This window comes from Rhinichthys klamathensis, unplaced genomic scaffold (assembly GCF_029890125.1).
Source record: "Rhinichthys klamathensis goyatoka isolate OS25496 unplaced genomic scaffold, OSU_Roscu_1.1 h1tg000050l_1, whole genome shotgun sequence".
In the NCBI taxonomy this organism is placed as follows: domain Eukaryota; kingdom Metazoa; phylum Chordata; class Actinopteri; order Cypriniformes; family Leuciscidae; genus Rhinichthys; species Rhinichthys klamathensis.
The window spans coordinates 4,174,836-4,190,824 of NW_026606596.1; the positions used below are offsets into that span (position 1 = coordinate 4,174,836).

Sequence of the window (15,989 nt, forward strand, 5' to 3'; positions counted from 1 at the left end):
ATATTCAGCGCGGCGCGAAATCCTTCCGCCACGGCGCGATAGTTCCGCTCAAAAGGTTTCAGAAAATGCTGGGGCTGATGGCCTCAGCAGCCTCTGTACTCCAGTTGGGCTTGCTCCGCATGCGCCCACTGCAGATGTGGCTGAAAGCGCGGGTTCCACCCAGGGCATGGACAGCGGGTCTGTTTCGCCTCAGGGTCGACCTTCAGTGTGTTTCAGCTCTGGAACCTTGGAAAATAACCGACTGGTATCAGTCAGGTGTGAGTCTGGGGACCGCTTCGAGTGTGAAGGTGGTGTCTACGGACGCCTCCACCTCGGGGTGGGGAGCGCTGCTCGAGGGCAGACCGCTAGCTGGCCTGTGGTCAGAACGGGAAAAGCTCCTTCACATAAACTGCTTGGAGATGATAGCAGTCGACAAAGCGCTACGGCGTTTTTGTCCCCAGGTAACAGGCCACCACGTCTTGGTCCGGTCGGACAACATGTCAGTGGTGGCATACATAAATCGCCAGGGCGGCGTCAGGTCACGAAACCTTCACAGGCTGACGGAACGCCTCCTGGTCTGGGCTCAGCACAACCTGCTCTCACTGAAAGCAGCGCACGTGCCTGGTCACCTGAATGTGGGACCAGACAGACTGTCCAGGAACAATGTTCCAGCAGGGGAATGGTCGCTGCTCCCGCAGACGGTCCAGCTGCTGTGGAAAACGTTCGGCAGAGCACAGGTGGACCTATTCGCGTCCCACGAAAACGCTCATTGCCCGGAGTTTTTCTCGAAAAGCAAGGACGCGCTGGCTCATGTTTGGCCCCGCTGCCCCTATATGCTTTTCCTCCTGTCTTGCTCCTGCCTCAGGTGTTGGAACGAATCAGGGAGAACGGATGCCCAGTGCTGCTCGTAGCTCCGCTCTGGACAAACCAGACGTGGTTCCCTGCCCTGATGCAGCTGACCAGCACTGCCCCATGGCCTGTACCATTGAGGAGAGACCTCCTCTCTCAGGCGGAGGGCTCGATTTGGCACCCTCGCCCGGGGTTGTGGTCCCTGCACGCATGGGCCATCAACGGGTACCCGCTAGCCTCCCAGAAGGAGTGTTAAACACGATCGCGCAGGCTAGAGCTCCGTCTACCAGGCGGCTCTACTCCTCGAAATGGTCTGTTTTCTCTGCATGGTGTCAAGCCCAGAGTTTTTCACCTGTGGAATGCGGGGTTTTGGAAGTGCTTTCCTTCCTTCAAGAGCTACTGGATAAGGGCAGGACCCCATCCACGCTCAAAGTATATGTGGCGGCCATAGCAACGTTTGCAAAACCGGTGTCTGGCCAGTCGCTGGGGAAAAACGACTTAGTCGTGCGTTTCCTTAGGGGAGCTCGGAGGCTGAACCCTCCCAGGCCCCCTTCAGTCCCGACGTGGGACCTTTCCACGGTCCTGGAGGCCATGAAAGGCGCCCCGTTCGAGCCAATCCAGCTGGTGGACATGAAACACCTGTCGTTCAAAACAGTGTTTCTCATGGCTCTCGCTTCAGTGAAGCGCATAGGGGACTTACAGGCGCTTTCAGTAAGCGCGTCGTGTATGGAGTTTGGGCCTAATGACTCGAAGGTCATCCTCAAACCAAAGCACGGGTATGTCCCGAAATCCCTCAATACACCGTTCAGGGCCCAGGTAATTTCCCTGTCCGCCCTTCCGGTTCTCAGTGAGGAGGAGGATGCGAGTCTCCTTTGCCCCGTCAGGGCATTGAGAGCTTATGTGTCACGCTCGTCTGTTTTCAGACAGACGGAGCAGCTTTTTGTTTTGTTTGGCGGGCGTTCCAAGGGACTCGCCGCCTCAAAACAGAGCCTATCCAGATGGATAGTGGATGCCATTGCGCTCGCTTACTCTGCGAAGGGCCTACAGTGCCCCTTGGGTGTCAGAGCGCGCTCCACGAGAGGCGTGGCCTCTTCGTGGGCGTGGTCGAGCGGGGTTTCCCTGCAAGATATCTGTACAGCCGCGGGCTGGGCCTCGCCGTCTACATTTATAAAATACTATAACCTGGAGGTACCCGCCTTACAAGCTAAGCTTTTGGCGGTCTAAAATTCAGTGCTATCTGCCCCGCTGTGCGGCCCAAATGCTGAGTTTACTGCAGCCCCATGAGTGTTGACACACGTATGGCCACCCAGATCAGGCTGAAAGCTTTCACCCTGGCTGCGCGTTTTATTGTCATATGATAGCCCCGCTGGGTGCTTTTTTATAGGGAATGACGCTTCCAGCCTCTCTTCCTCCACTCTATGTGAGTTTATGGTGATTATGCACTACATGAGCCCTGGGCTTCGGCCCCCGGGACTTTGGTGTTGGATCCCTGTACGCACGGCGTGTTGCATTGTGTTCCCCTAGCGTAAGCTATTACGCAGTACGAGAGATACTCTCGTAAGAGAACGTACTCGGTTACTAACGTAACCTCGGTTCTCTCTAGAGAGGGAACGAGTACTGCGTATCTTGCCGTGCTTGGAATACGCTCTGGTTCGCTTCAGCGATAAAAACCAGCTTGTACCAGCCTAACGAGCATATTTATAGGGTGAGACCACGCCCCTTCTGGCCGGACGTGACGATATGGGCGCGAATTGCCCCCATTGGTCATTACGTCACGCAGAGTCTCTCTCGATAGGCTGCTGCATTTGCTGCAGAGTAACCAATAGGCGCGCGAGCTGTTTCGCCTATGTCTGCTTGCTGCTGCAAAGCGTTTTACATTAATAAAAAAATTAAGGATAATTTTTGGCTTCAATATCTCATGGAAAAGAGTTTTTCCCCTAGCGTAAGCTATTAACGCAGTACTCGTTCCCTCTCTAGAGAGAACCGAGGTTACGTTAGTAACCGAGTACGTTTTATTTGTTTATTGCAAACAGCTGTAAGTATGTACACTGTAAAAAATTATCGTGATTTTAATGATAAAACACTGTAGAAATGCTACAGTGAAAAACTGTTAATTGGTTAACAGAAAGTTTCCTTACTATATACGGTAAATAACTGTGATATATATATAATGTTACATTTAATTAAATTTTACTGTAAAATACCGTTAAATTTACAGTTTTTGGAAGTGAAAAAGAATAAGTCATTGTATAATTTACAGTGAAAAAAATGTACATTGACATTCCCACAATTCCCTGCGTGACACTTCACATTTGATGTATTTTGTTTTTAAATAACTGTTTCTTCATAATTTTCTTAGTTTTTTTCTAATCAGTTATGTACATTAGGGTTTTATGTTACATTTAATGTTGTTAAATTAATGCTTATTGCATTTTTTTAAATTTCAACATGTTACCATGATGGTGTTTAATGTTTGTGTGAATGACACTGTGCAGCTTCTGTATATTAGTATTAACTTTCTTGTGGAAGAGCTGCTTATGATGAGCTTTGGTTGACCATTTGACTCTCATCACTGCTGTGATTGTTGGCTGTCAGTGTATTACAATGGAAAAAAACAGATATTAATACTTCAAAAGGTCAGTATATTAACATTATATCAGATATTGAAATACAGTTTATTGCTGTAAAATTATATACGGTTAAAAGTTGTAAAACCTAAAATGTTGCTACCGTATTTTTAACAGGAAAACTCTGGTAACCACAGCTGCCAGGGTTTTCCTGTAAATTTAACGGGTTTTTTTTTTTACAGTGTACATTTGGCCAATAAACCTGATTTGCAATGGGGGTTGAATCATTTTTATTACAACTGTAAATGTAATGAGACTGAACCATTTAACAATTTAAATATCAATGTATTAAAGGGGCATTATGCAGAAATCCCGTTTTTGTCAAACAGCGACCCCTAGAGTTACTGTGGAGTACTTGAATTTAACGTTACTGTCGTAAATACCACTCACAGTATACAATAGTACATTGTGTTTAATTTGTCGTTTAATGAGATATAATATATGTTGTTAGTGGTGAGAATTTTCACGTGATTAAATACATAGATCCGACAATTTTAATGGTCCAGAGGCAGAACTTTTGCCAAGTGTGTCAGAGGTTCTGGGTTCTAATCGGTACTAGTAGTATAGTTTATTTTCCTCATCAAAACCGATTGTTTATTAGTGGTTGTATTTCAAGCAGGGACATGTTTTTTGTGCATTAGGTTTTGTGATTTCACCATAACAAAATATAGAGAGTCTCTCAGTCCCCGCAACGGATTCAGGCGCGCGTCACAACAGAACACTGTAACTTATCTGCACCACTGATCGCAGAGGCAACGAGCACTTTGGTCACTTGATTTCAAAAATAACACATTTCAGATCGCCTCTTATTTAACAAACGAACGAAATGAATGCTCTACTAGAGTTACCTGGAGATGTTTTATTTGTTTGTAATGGTACATCCGTGCCGCGAGAAGTTTCAATGGGGACATAACACACCCGCAAATTACGCCTATGCTCGTGCCCGACTCCTCGCTCGGTCAGTCTGCCGTTTCCTCTTTCTCTGTTCCTCCGACAATGCTTTCCTAGCTTTCTGCATCTTATATGCCGGCTTAGCCATGACGATAGTGTGACCAACTCCATCCATCTATACCTTGTTCCTGTGTGTATGTGTGAGTTGCCGTAAAGGAATTTGTTACATCGCGAGAGCTGATATCACGCGATACTTCCTGACGCGGCCCGCCGCACCGAAGTTGCAAGTGAGATTTTTGCGCTCACAGGCACCAGGGGGGGTCGAGACGCCCACCATTCAACCCGAAAGAAGTTATATAACCATTTCAATAACTCTGAAGCTGTTCAGTTAAGCTAAAAAAGCTGCATAGTGTCCCTTTAAATCCATATATTTAATAGTCTAGGAACCCAAAATGGTTCATAAACATTTGAATGCCTCTAAAGTTGTTCAATTGTAAATGCTTACATTCTACACATGCTGTTAATAATGTACGTTTCAGGATCTATGCAAATGTATGTGTGCTAGATTCACACTTTGTGTGTGAATACCTATGATTGCTAATGAGATCACATTGTCAGATTTGCCTACACACAAGCCTCGAGGTTTCAGAACTCAAACATTTCAAAGTTTTTTGACTAAGCGATGCAAATTAATCTCCTTACTGTACTGTAAATTTCTAAAAAGAAATTGTAGAAGAAATATCAGAGATAAAGTTGATATGAGCAATGAAAGAGCAACATGTGAGCAATAAAATGATCCTCTGGGAAAGAGAGAGAGCAGTGACACAAAAGAATGAGGTAATGAATGAGGAGTGGAAAAAAATGAGAAGATGAATAGGTGAAGGGAATGTGACAGAAAGGGAGAACCACATTAACCCCGGAAAGAAAAAGTGCAAGAGAGAAAGTGTGTATAGAGGTAGTAATCCCCTCACAGATGGCTTTGTTGCCTGTCTGATGATGGAGCAGTCCATATGATGAACTAATGGAGGGGTGTAGTGTAGAGGATTATCCTCCCACTCTCACACCCCTGGAAACAGGTCAAGTAGTACAATTCCATTTTCAGTCCATTTAATTCCACAATCACAATCTCTCTTTTAACAATGTAACATTTTCCTAGAGGTCTTATCTCTTCTAAAAAACACTCTCACACACACAAATGACTAGGAGATGTGGGAGGGACTTGCACCGTGAAGCACATTTACGAATCCTAAATCCATTCTTTCACTAACAATGTTTAATCTTGCGCTGCTCTCGGTCCTATACAAGATCTTTCAACAAAGGAGAACCAATCAATCACAGATTCACCAGAAAAAAACGACTGCGACTACACTAGAACGGTCAAAAGACTGAAGATCTGATTTTGGCTCAGTTCTCTGCCTGTCAGTTTTCCAAAGTATCTTTTCCTACACTTAAAATGTTTTAATTTGAAACGCTTAACCCAGTTAAGAAAGCTTTTATCTGGCTCCAATTAGCAGCTGATTCATTAAATATTGAGGGAGCCATGAAGGATTAAATTTTGAATGTTCATTTGAGGCAGAGAGTTGTACAACAACTTCCCCCGGAGCGATGCATGGAGACAGTCTGTGCTCACCATTGATTACGCTCATTGAGGGGCCGAAATCCACTCCTCTCCTCCCACGCACCCCTCCATCCCATAACCTGTCTGACCCGTTCCAAAGTCTTTTTTTTTCTCTCACCACAGACTCTATGGAGATACTAATGGTTTTCTCCAGACATCAGGTGCTACGTGACTTACGCACTTTTAGAGTTTATTGTCAGGTTAAAGTTAACAACATGAATAAAAATTAACCCTATTTACATTTTAATGCACATTTCTGGTCTTAATGATGCATCTTTGTACTTTATTCCAAAAACTGTTTGTCTTTGTAATCTTTAATAAAAGTAATAAGTTGGTTTTTCCACATTTTTTTTCTGCTGAACTTTATCACTTTTTTCTTCCTAAAATATCAAATTTATACTGTTTGAGACATTATGAAAAAAATATATATTTTGCTTGCAAAATTAAACCATTGGCTTTTATATTATACTACTAACTGTACTTTAAGTTGATGTACTGAAGTCAAAGCAAATTATAAAAAATATAATCTGGAAAATATTTACTTTGTATAAAGTTCAGTGCATTTCACATTTGTTTGTAAAGCACTTTTTATTGTAATTTTATTTTATTTTGTGTTCAATATATTTAATAAATATTTTAAGTTACATCAACTTTGACAGCCCTAAAAAAAATGCACCCCCTAGCAGTTTGAAAAATCCAGACTTGTGGTCTATTAGGTAATATTAACAGATTACTAAATTATTTCAGCAAACTCGCATTCGGTTTTGTTCTCCAATTTTGTGTCATGATCCAATTAATCAATCAATCAATCAATCAGTATACATAAAAAAAAAACAATATTCAGTTTCAAGCGAGAAATGCATCACATTATGTAAGCAAGCTCATGATAAAAAAATCTCGTAAATCTTAATATTCTGGCGTGTCTGTGTGCATGCTGAAATGTTCAACTGTGTCTTGTGTGCATATGTGTTAATAGGCCTATATGTGTGAGAGAGAAAGAATGAGAGAGAAGGAGTGAAAAAAAAGAGAGCGAGATGACCTGAGAGGGATGTGACTGGTGGGGTGTGAGTAAACACGTTGACCTTTTCAGATATCATAGGGAACATTTATTTCATATGGATGAGTGACTTTCTCCATGTCTTTTTATATATGACTTTATCTGCCCAAACCCCTGAATTCCTTCTCTTTACACAAGTTGAACGTTTCTTTGCTCAGCCTCAGTTTAATCTTTATTTTTCGCTCTTTTAGCCAATGATCTTTATCTTTTCTGCCTCTGATTATATTTCTCTACCATATGTCTGTCAGAGTGGTAGATGTGTGAGATGTGTGTGAGCTCAATGTATGGATCTCTCTGTTCTCAAAGGCTCTCTGTTATGGTGTGTACACTTTTTTTTTTAAACTAGTCTTAGGACTTTAGCTTATTCACCGTATATCCCCCAGAGTTAGATAAGTCCATACATACCTTTTTCATCTCCGTGCGTGCTGTAGCTCTATCTGACGCACCCACCGTTAGCCTAGCTTAGCACAAAGACTGGATGTAAATGGCTCCAGCTAGCATACTAATCCCAATAAGTGACAAAATAACAAACATTTTCATATTTACATGTTGTGATTTGTATAGTCACAGAGTGTACAAATAACAAGGTCATATGAGACACAGCCATCTTTTAACCGTATAAATACTGGGAACTACATTCTCAGAAGGCGAAGCACTGCTACTTGGGCGGAGTGATTACCGCAGCACCTGAGACGCACCGTGATGAGGAGCAGAGAGTTCGTTCAGAGTTGGAGTAATAGAGTCAGCAATTACTAGATAGAAAAAGCATAGTTTACAATCATGGGTGTTCGCTGTATTGTAAAGAGCTGCGACAATAAGACCATGGTAATACCATGAAGTTTCATAGAATTCCAACAAAAAACGCTGACCTGATGAATCAATGGCTAAGTTACTTGCTCTGGATATAACGTTAGATCCAAACACACCTGAAGAGATCATCAAGGACCATCGTGTTTGCTCAATACATTTCACCGAGGACGACTATTTTGAAAAAATGGAATTTGCCACACGGACCATGAAACGTGTGCTGAAGGATAGGCCATCCCATCGATAGCACAGACAGGACAAAGTGGATCACCTGCGGCTGTGGTAAGTGTCCCGTTATGTTTTTAGATGACTAGCCTACTGTAACAGTCCCATTAGCCAGATCTAATGTAACGTTAGTGACACTATTATATGAATAGGGTGGTCACTACTATTGCAGTTGGTCCCGGTCTCCATGTATCCCCTGTAATGCTACTATTGTGTTGTCACAAACGCGCTCTATCGCCCCAGTAACAAATGAGCGGAGCTAGAGGTAAACTCAGGACTGTAGCCTTCACCTTGCTAATGAATCGGAGGGGGGAGGGGCAGTTATCTTTTTTTTTTTGAGAAACAGTGACCTTGTCCAGTACGGGTAGGCTACTGTCTGTGGGTTCATTGTATTGTGCAAAAACAATTTGCCTTGTGCTATTACTTTCCCCTTATTCTAGCCTATTGTAATGCAATTATCTAACATTACTGTATTATGCTGTTGAATACATTTGGTTCAGCTGTAATAAATTGCATTTAAAATATATCGTTTCCTGTAATAATAATTCTTTATTCGTGTTCTGTGATATTTATTAATCAGGATGCGTTTTTGGTTGGAATTCTATGAAACATCATGGTATTACCTGGTCTCCACTGTTTATTATTGTCGCAGCTCTTTACAATACAGCGAACACCCATGATTGTAAACTGTGCTTTTACTATCTAGTAACAGGCTTTATGCACAGCTTCACTACTTCCTGAACTTCAGCCAGCTCTTTTGTTTCCTGTCTGCCATTATTGGACAAACTGATTAATCCAGGTGTGCCTGATTATTGTTACTGAGGCCAGGCACACCTGGATTAATCAGTTTGTCCAATAATGGCAGACAGGAAACAAAAGAGCTGGCTGAAGTTCAGGAAGTAGTGCAGCTGTGCATAAAGCCAATTGCTGACTCTATTACTCCAACTCTGAACGAACTCTCTGCTCCTCATCACGGTGCGTCTCAGGTGCTGCGGTAATCACTCCGCCCAAGTAGCAGTGCTTTGCTTTCTGAGAATATAGTTCCCAGTATTTATACGGTTAAAAGATGGCTGTGTCTCATATATGACCTTGTTATTTGTACACTGTGTGACTATACAAATCACAACATGTAAATAGGAAAATGTTTGCGTTATTTTGTCACTTATTGGGATTAATATGCTAGCTGGAGCCATTTACATCCAGTCTTACTGCTAAGCTAGGCTAACGGTGGGTGCGTCAGACAGAGCTACAGCACGCACGCAGATGAAAAAGGTATGTATGGACTTATCTAACTCTGGGGGATACGGTGAATAAGCTAAAGTCCCAAAAAGTCAGCGTGTTCCTTTAAAAAGAAAGGTTTCTTTATTGGGACTAATGGTTAAATTTTTTATAATTTTTTTTTACACTAGGAAAAAAAGGTTCTTTTATGAACTGTTCTTAGGGGAACCAAAAAATGGTTCTTCAATGGTATCGCTGTGAAAACACCAAGAATGTAGTTCCCTAGACAGAATTTTTTTTCCCCCACTTATTTATTCATGTCCTTCTCAGAGTTGAGTGAAATCGCTAATTCTGTCACTCCCTCAAGGTTTAAACTCTTCTAAATGTGGCTTCTCTCTTGTCCAGAGAGCATCCTCAGCATGGACAAAATTTAGAGGACCTTTGCGTGGGTTTGCAGATTGTGTCACTGTGGGTGAAGCATGAATGGCTTATCTAGGGAGGGCATGCACGCGACCCATAATCGGGAGGCAGCCAGCCGGAAAATGCCCTCCCGTCTCTCTCAGTCGATGGTGTCTGTCCAAACCGTTGACTAGACTGCATCCCTGGCCAAAGTCACCCCTGTCCCAACTGGGCTTAAATTTATATGTACAAAGTTACCACACTTTCTGACCTATATCCATGATTGTTGTATCACTTTTCAGTTGACTGGATAATGACACTAAAAAAACATTTTATAGAAATAGCACTCAGAAAAAAGAAAATCCAGCCAAAGAAAAACTTCAGACCATGGCGCACAAATGTATAGAACTTTTGAAATCATCCAACATTTTTAGGTTTTCCAGGACACCTCTATGTGGTTTACAATAAACTTGACTAAAATATCCTTTAAATGGTCAATCAAAATAAATATACATTAATGAAATGGCAAGAATCATCTTATGGTACAACATTTTGTTTCAACTATAGCTCAATGCTAGGAATATGTGCATGAATGCGAATTGACAAATAGTGCAATTTATTTTGTATTTTTCATACTACTATCATTTTACTCTCATAGTCCATAGTCTGAACTTGTTGCAAAACTTGTATTTGGATGCATGAGTTTTCTATCAACCACCAACATACCTTCTGTTTAAAGAGTTCCAGTAGACTGGCTCCATGTTGGTCGCATCCACTGCTAAACTCATCATCAGGAAGATTAGGAGAAATCCCAATCCACTGACCCAGTCCGAGAACGCCATTGCCACCCAGGCTCCCCTCGTCTGGACTCCCATGTTCCTCCTACAAGACAAATGAATGGGACCTAATGGAGACAAAAGACTGGTGGGGTACTGAACTTCACTAGATCCCCCTGCACTTGAGGAGATGGTGTGACCGCAACATCCACATCTGAAAGACTCGGAGCATAAATCTCGGAATATTTGTATAAAGAAAGCAGATTCAGAAACATCAACCTCCTTTTGTTCCATTCAAAGGAGGCAATGACCTCAACTGAAAGTCTCAAGTACTGTCAGATTTGAGAAGGCAAAGCCATATGAATCTGAATTGGGATGAATTTAGAACAATATTATGATCGTGCATGGGGTGAAGTTAAATGTTTTTGAAGTGCACACAGACTGGTGAAGGGCGCCAGGTCCACTGCGGGTGATTTCCCCCCCTAGAAATGTTTCTCCATAAACCGCAGCATTAGCATTTCTGTCAATGTCTTGAAGTTGTATTTTTACTCATGCTGAGAAAATGACGACCACCGGGTACAAATAATTCGGTCCTTTGGCGGACAAAAGTCTTGTCGTACTTCCCCGCTGAAGCAGAAAACTCAGTTCAAAATGTAACTTTTCGCTCATCTAATATCCAAAATATTCACGCAAATATGATGGCCAGTCCTGAAACAACGGTGAGGATGTCCACCAACACTTAAGTTAATTACCAAATGAATTACAGTCCGACAAGAAAAACAAAAGATAAACCCGGTTTAGGGCAGTAAAGGGAACTAAAGTGACAGTAATCGGTAAGGGTCGATTGAAACAAACGTAGAGACGATGGGAACAAGAAACGATATATTCCCGTGGTCCATGGAAACAACGCGTGCTGTTCTTCGCTCCGTCCGATTCTCTGCTGCTCCGCAAAGTCTCGCGCTTTGACTCGCGCGCCGGCGGCGTTGTTGCCAGATCTCAGGAGAATCAACCAACATGTCCTGAAAAAAACAAGGCTATAAACCGAAATAGATTACCCCTGTTTTTTATTTATAAAGGTTTGGGGGTTATTTATCAATAATGGGAAAAAGTATTACTGCTTAATTTAATTGATCAAGACAGAAACGTTAAATAGAATCTAGATTAAGGACAGCTAAATATAAAATTACAGAAAAATAATATATTAAATAATAGCAATTTTTTAATTACTTATTTCAATAATTTAGGTAATCTAAGGTCATTTCTTTTTTTGTGCTTATAATAAGCGGACATGGCAACAACTGCTGGAGGTGAGCGCGTGTTGCTGATTGACGGGGAGGAGAGTTTGTACATGAGAAAAGCTCTTCTCTGAGGTAATATTTTTAATACTACCAAATTTAAATGTTACTACAGCTCGCCGACCAACAAATCAAAATAACTATGCTATGACTTGTGAGGTTAGAAGGGCTCAAATTGATTTCAATTCATTTAAATGAGTCGTTTGTCCAAACGCCTCAACTTTAATCAAATAGCTCGAGGCGTAAGTTATCAGGACAGGGTTTGTGTACTTAACGTAAACCGTATGCCCTGTTCTAAACGGTACAAAAGGGTGATGCTGAGGTTCTTTGGGGGAATCAAATGGTGGAAAGAGGTTTATGCTCTGTAAAGATTCAGAAGAATCTAGGATTTGTTGACTAAAAGTAGCCTACGATGATTTTATTTGTTTGGCCATTTAATTTACCTTAATGAATTCAAACGTTTGAGAGCCACAATCATCACTCAATCTTCTGCAATGCAATTTATGACACTCTCTATGAGGTTCTTTAGCAGAAGTGTGATAATACTGCCTCATAGTGGAGAACAGCCACAAAGCAGGAGTCAAATCTGACTACATTTGCACAAGACTAAAAACAACTGTAATCTAAACCAGGGGTTCTCAACTCTGGCCCTGGAGGTCCACTTTCCTGCAGAGTTTAGCTCCAAACATGATCAAACACACCTGCCTGTAACTTTCTAGTAAGCCTAAAGACCTTGATTAGCTTGTTCAGGTGTGTTTAATTTGAGTTGGAGGAGCGGCTCTTGAGGGCCAAAGTTGAGAATCCCTGGGGCCTATACCATGAAGCCGTCTTAGGTGGCAATATTCATGCTAAAGTGTTACTTGGTTAAATAAGTTCACATACTGAGATCAGTTTAATCTAGCTGTTGCATTTATTTTTTAAATGTGGAGAAAGAGAGCAATAGAAAGTTGCATTAATAAATATTCATGCTAAAGTGTTACTTGGTTAAATAAGTTCACATACTGAGATCAGTTTAATCTAGCTGTTGCATTTATTTTTTAAATGTGGAGCCTCCTCAGCTCACAGTCAGGCTCCTTTAGTGTGCAGTCTAGCTCCATAGGCTCCTTTAGTGTGCAGTCTAGCTCCATAGGCTCCTTTAGTGTGCAGTCTAGCTCCATAGGCTCCTTTAGTGTGCAGTCTAGCTCCATAGGCTCCTTTAGTGTGCAGTCTAGCTCCATAGGCTCCTTTAGTGTGCAGTCTAGCTCTATAGGCTCCTTTAGTGTGCAGTCTAGCTCTATAGGCTCCTTTAGTGTGCAGTCTAGCTCCATAGGCTCCTTTAGTGTGCAATCTAGCTCCATAGGCTCCTTTAGTGTGCAGTCTAGCTCCATAGGCTCCTTTAGTGTGCAGTCTAGCTCCATAGGCTCCTTTTGTAAAGGGCCCTGACTGAGTCTGTTTCCACCTGAAAAATAATTCCACCACAAACATGATCATTACAAGTTTTTGGGAGGCTAATCAACTTACAAAAAGTTCCTTGACAAACACCTGTTATATATGTCAAGGGTTTTAAATCCTTACCTTGTTCACATTTCTTTTGAAGCCTGTTGAGGTAGAGGCTTCAGTTTCTGGGACAGGTTGTGAAAAATCCTACAATAAAAGAGATGTGTAACTTGGGCCAGTCCCTGTTTTATGCCACACATTCAAATGTTTGCCTTAATAAAAAGCCCAGTGCATTCACCTCAGCAACTGTCCCAGAACACAGACAGAGTGTCTTCATCATTTCCTCCTCCCTGATAAATAAAAGTAGGCCTATATGTTTCTGGTGTTCTGTCTGCTGCATACTGACCTCTGTGTGGGAGACTGTGTGTGTGTGCTAGCTTCAACAGGGACACTGCATTTCCCTCGACTGCAGAACATACAGTCAGACATATTTATCACACACGTACCCAGTGTTACTTGCTTCGAGGAGCCGGCACCAGGGTCAGATTGTACAGCACCTGTAATCCCATCCATAATCGGCCGTCCCTTATTCCCATCAGAGCCAACTCAGTGTATTCTGGAGGAGTGGTCCTCCACTGGTTTTCTGAATTTCACTCTTTTTTTCGGTTTGCCTCAAACAAGTGTTAATAATAAAATAATAAAAGGCTGTGTGTAAATACTTACTAGGCTACTTTGAATTATATTTTTATATTTTGTCTTTATCAGCTGCCAAGAACGTTTGGAGTTGCATCTAAAAATCAATGAATATTAATCTTTATTAGTATATGCAATTTTTTAAATATATTATAAAAATATAGGCTATATTTCACACACACACATACATTCATAGCCTATATACATCATTTTACATGAATAAAGAACGTATTTATTTAGCTTACACATTAACACAATCAGCAATCTTTCTCCAACAGTCTTTCTCTTGCTTTGGCAGCAGAGACCGTATTGTTTCGAGCTTGTAATACATATTTAAATTCATCGTAATTCTGAATGATTATCTCTTGCTCCTCCGCGGAAAAAATATTTCGCTCTCGCTCTATCCATATCGAACGCGATTGGTTGTTCGGTGCCAACGTCACTTTGGTATGTGCACGCGCTCGTGCAGTAATCATAGCTTAAGATCAAAGCCTGAGTTGACAGAGAAAGTTGATGAGCTGCGTCATGGTACCAATAAAGCCTGATTGCATCGGTTTGGTTTTGTCAACTCAAAACTAATCCTGTAACTCCGAGTTTGTTCAGCTACCTTCATGGTACAGGCCCCTGGTCTACACCCACAGAAATAGCAAAATAATGACAAACAAGTTCAATATTTAAAAAATTTATTTTCGATTTAACATATTTTGATCTTTTCAAAGAAAAACTAAACCCCATATTCTGTACGTACCCACCTAATTTAAAACTCAGAAATGTTCAATCCTGAACTGATAAGAGGAAGGCAAACTACCTCTTTTTTAAAAACTTTTACAATTCCTTTTTTTATTGAGTATGTACCAATGTTCATCATCAACCTTTATCCATACATGTCAATAGTTGCAGTACTTGAACATTAACATACCAACAACACATAGAAACACTGTGGAAACATCCCACAGCCTGGTATGATGAGTAAAGTCAATGTAGGGGAAACATCCTCAGCCAGGCTCCGACTCCTTTAGATGACTGAGTGGTGTAGATATAGCCTGTGCTGTTTTTCTAATAAGCGTTACATTAAATGTCAAGCAGGGCAGTTCTATTTTGTACAATTAAGGCATGTGAAACACCCAAAATGATGGCCTAAGATGGACAGAACTCAAACCAGGACCAAAATCATTTACATTATTTACAGGGCATCCAGTCCACATCTCACTCGCGAGCAAGACGGGAGAATGTAAGTGTCTTTCTACAGACACATACAAAGTCTCTCCACACACACATGTACACACCTAGTCTGTCTGTGGTTCCCATTTTATGTCTCTTTCGTCTTGAAAGAGAGAGGAAGCGAAAAACAAGAGAAGAGAAAGAGTGGTGGTCTCTTGCTTAATCCAGATTGACGACATCAGAAGATATGTACTGGTGCGCGTGTGACGGTCCAAGCAGGGTTACGTCCATCCTTGAAGAACTGAAAATCAAAAAACAGGATTAAATCACAAGCACAATGAGTAAAATAGTTCTGAATCTCGGGCTTTCGCATCTCACCTGCTTCGCTGCAGTTCGGTTGTTTCAACTTACATCCATGAACTCCTTTCATGTCAGCAATTGCTGTAATAGTCTCAATTTCTCATTGTATAACAGACAATCATGACAAGTCTGTGTCCTTGAGATTTAGTTCAAGTGAAGAAACGAGGAGAGTTTGTTTCCGTCCGTCTCCTCCTCTCCAAACATTCGTCACATCTAGACTCCTCAACCCTCAGCAGGGAAGGGAGTTTTTGAAGAAATGATTGATAGACGTGAGAATCTGCGGTTTCTCCGCACAGTAATCTTCTCAAAAAGGCATAAAGGGTTTTTAAAATCAAACATTCAAAATGAACACTTTTTTCAAATGCTATAGGACTTTCCTTCATTTGATAGTGTTGCAAGAGAGCCGTGGGGATTGCAGCTCAAAGGATGCAGAAAACTCCATCCCTTTGGTGTGGATGAAATAGATCCACACGTATTCCCTCTGTCTCTCTGTGTGTAGCACTAAATGCAGCTGGTTGCCACTCCTTTCCACACTCCAGGATGGCGTACGAGTTAGTGCTGATATCCTCTCCGTGCTTGTTTTTAGTCTTTGTCTTTTTTTACAAAAATATATTCCAG

General features: G+C 41.7%; 1 protein-coding gene across 2 annotated transcripts in view; it reads right to left on the reverse strand.

Annotated features, from left to right (window-relative positions):
* efnb3a (ephrin-B3a) overlaps positions 1-11,442 on the reverse strand; it is a 62,413-nt gene extending 50,971 nt beyond the window's left edge. Inside the window, exon 1 of one of the 2 annotated variants that reach the window (XM_056247825.1) lies at positions 10,397-11,442. In XM_056247825.1, coding sequence (XP_056103800.1) covers positions 10,397-10,740 — 344 coding nt within the window. In that variant the 5' untranslated portion in view covers positions 10,741-11,442. The remainder of the gene's footprint in view (positions 1-10,396) is intronic. The other variant, XM_056247824.1, reaches the window with a different exon arrangement.
* Between the last annotated feature and the right edge of the window lie 4,547 nt (positions 11,443-15,989).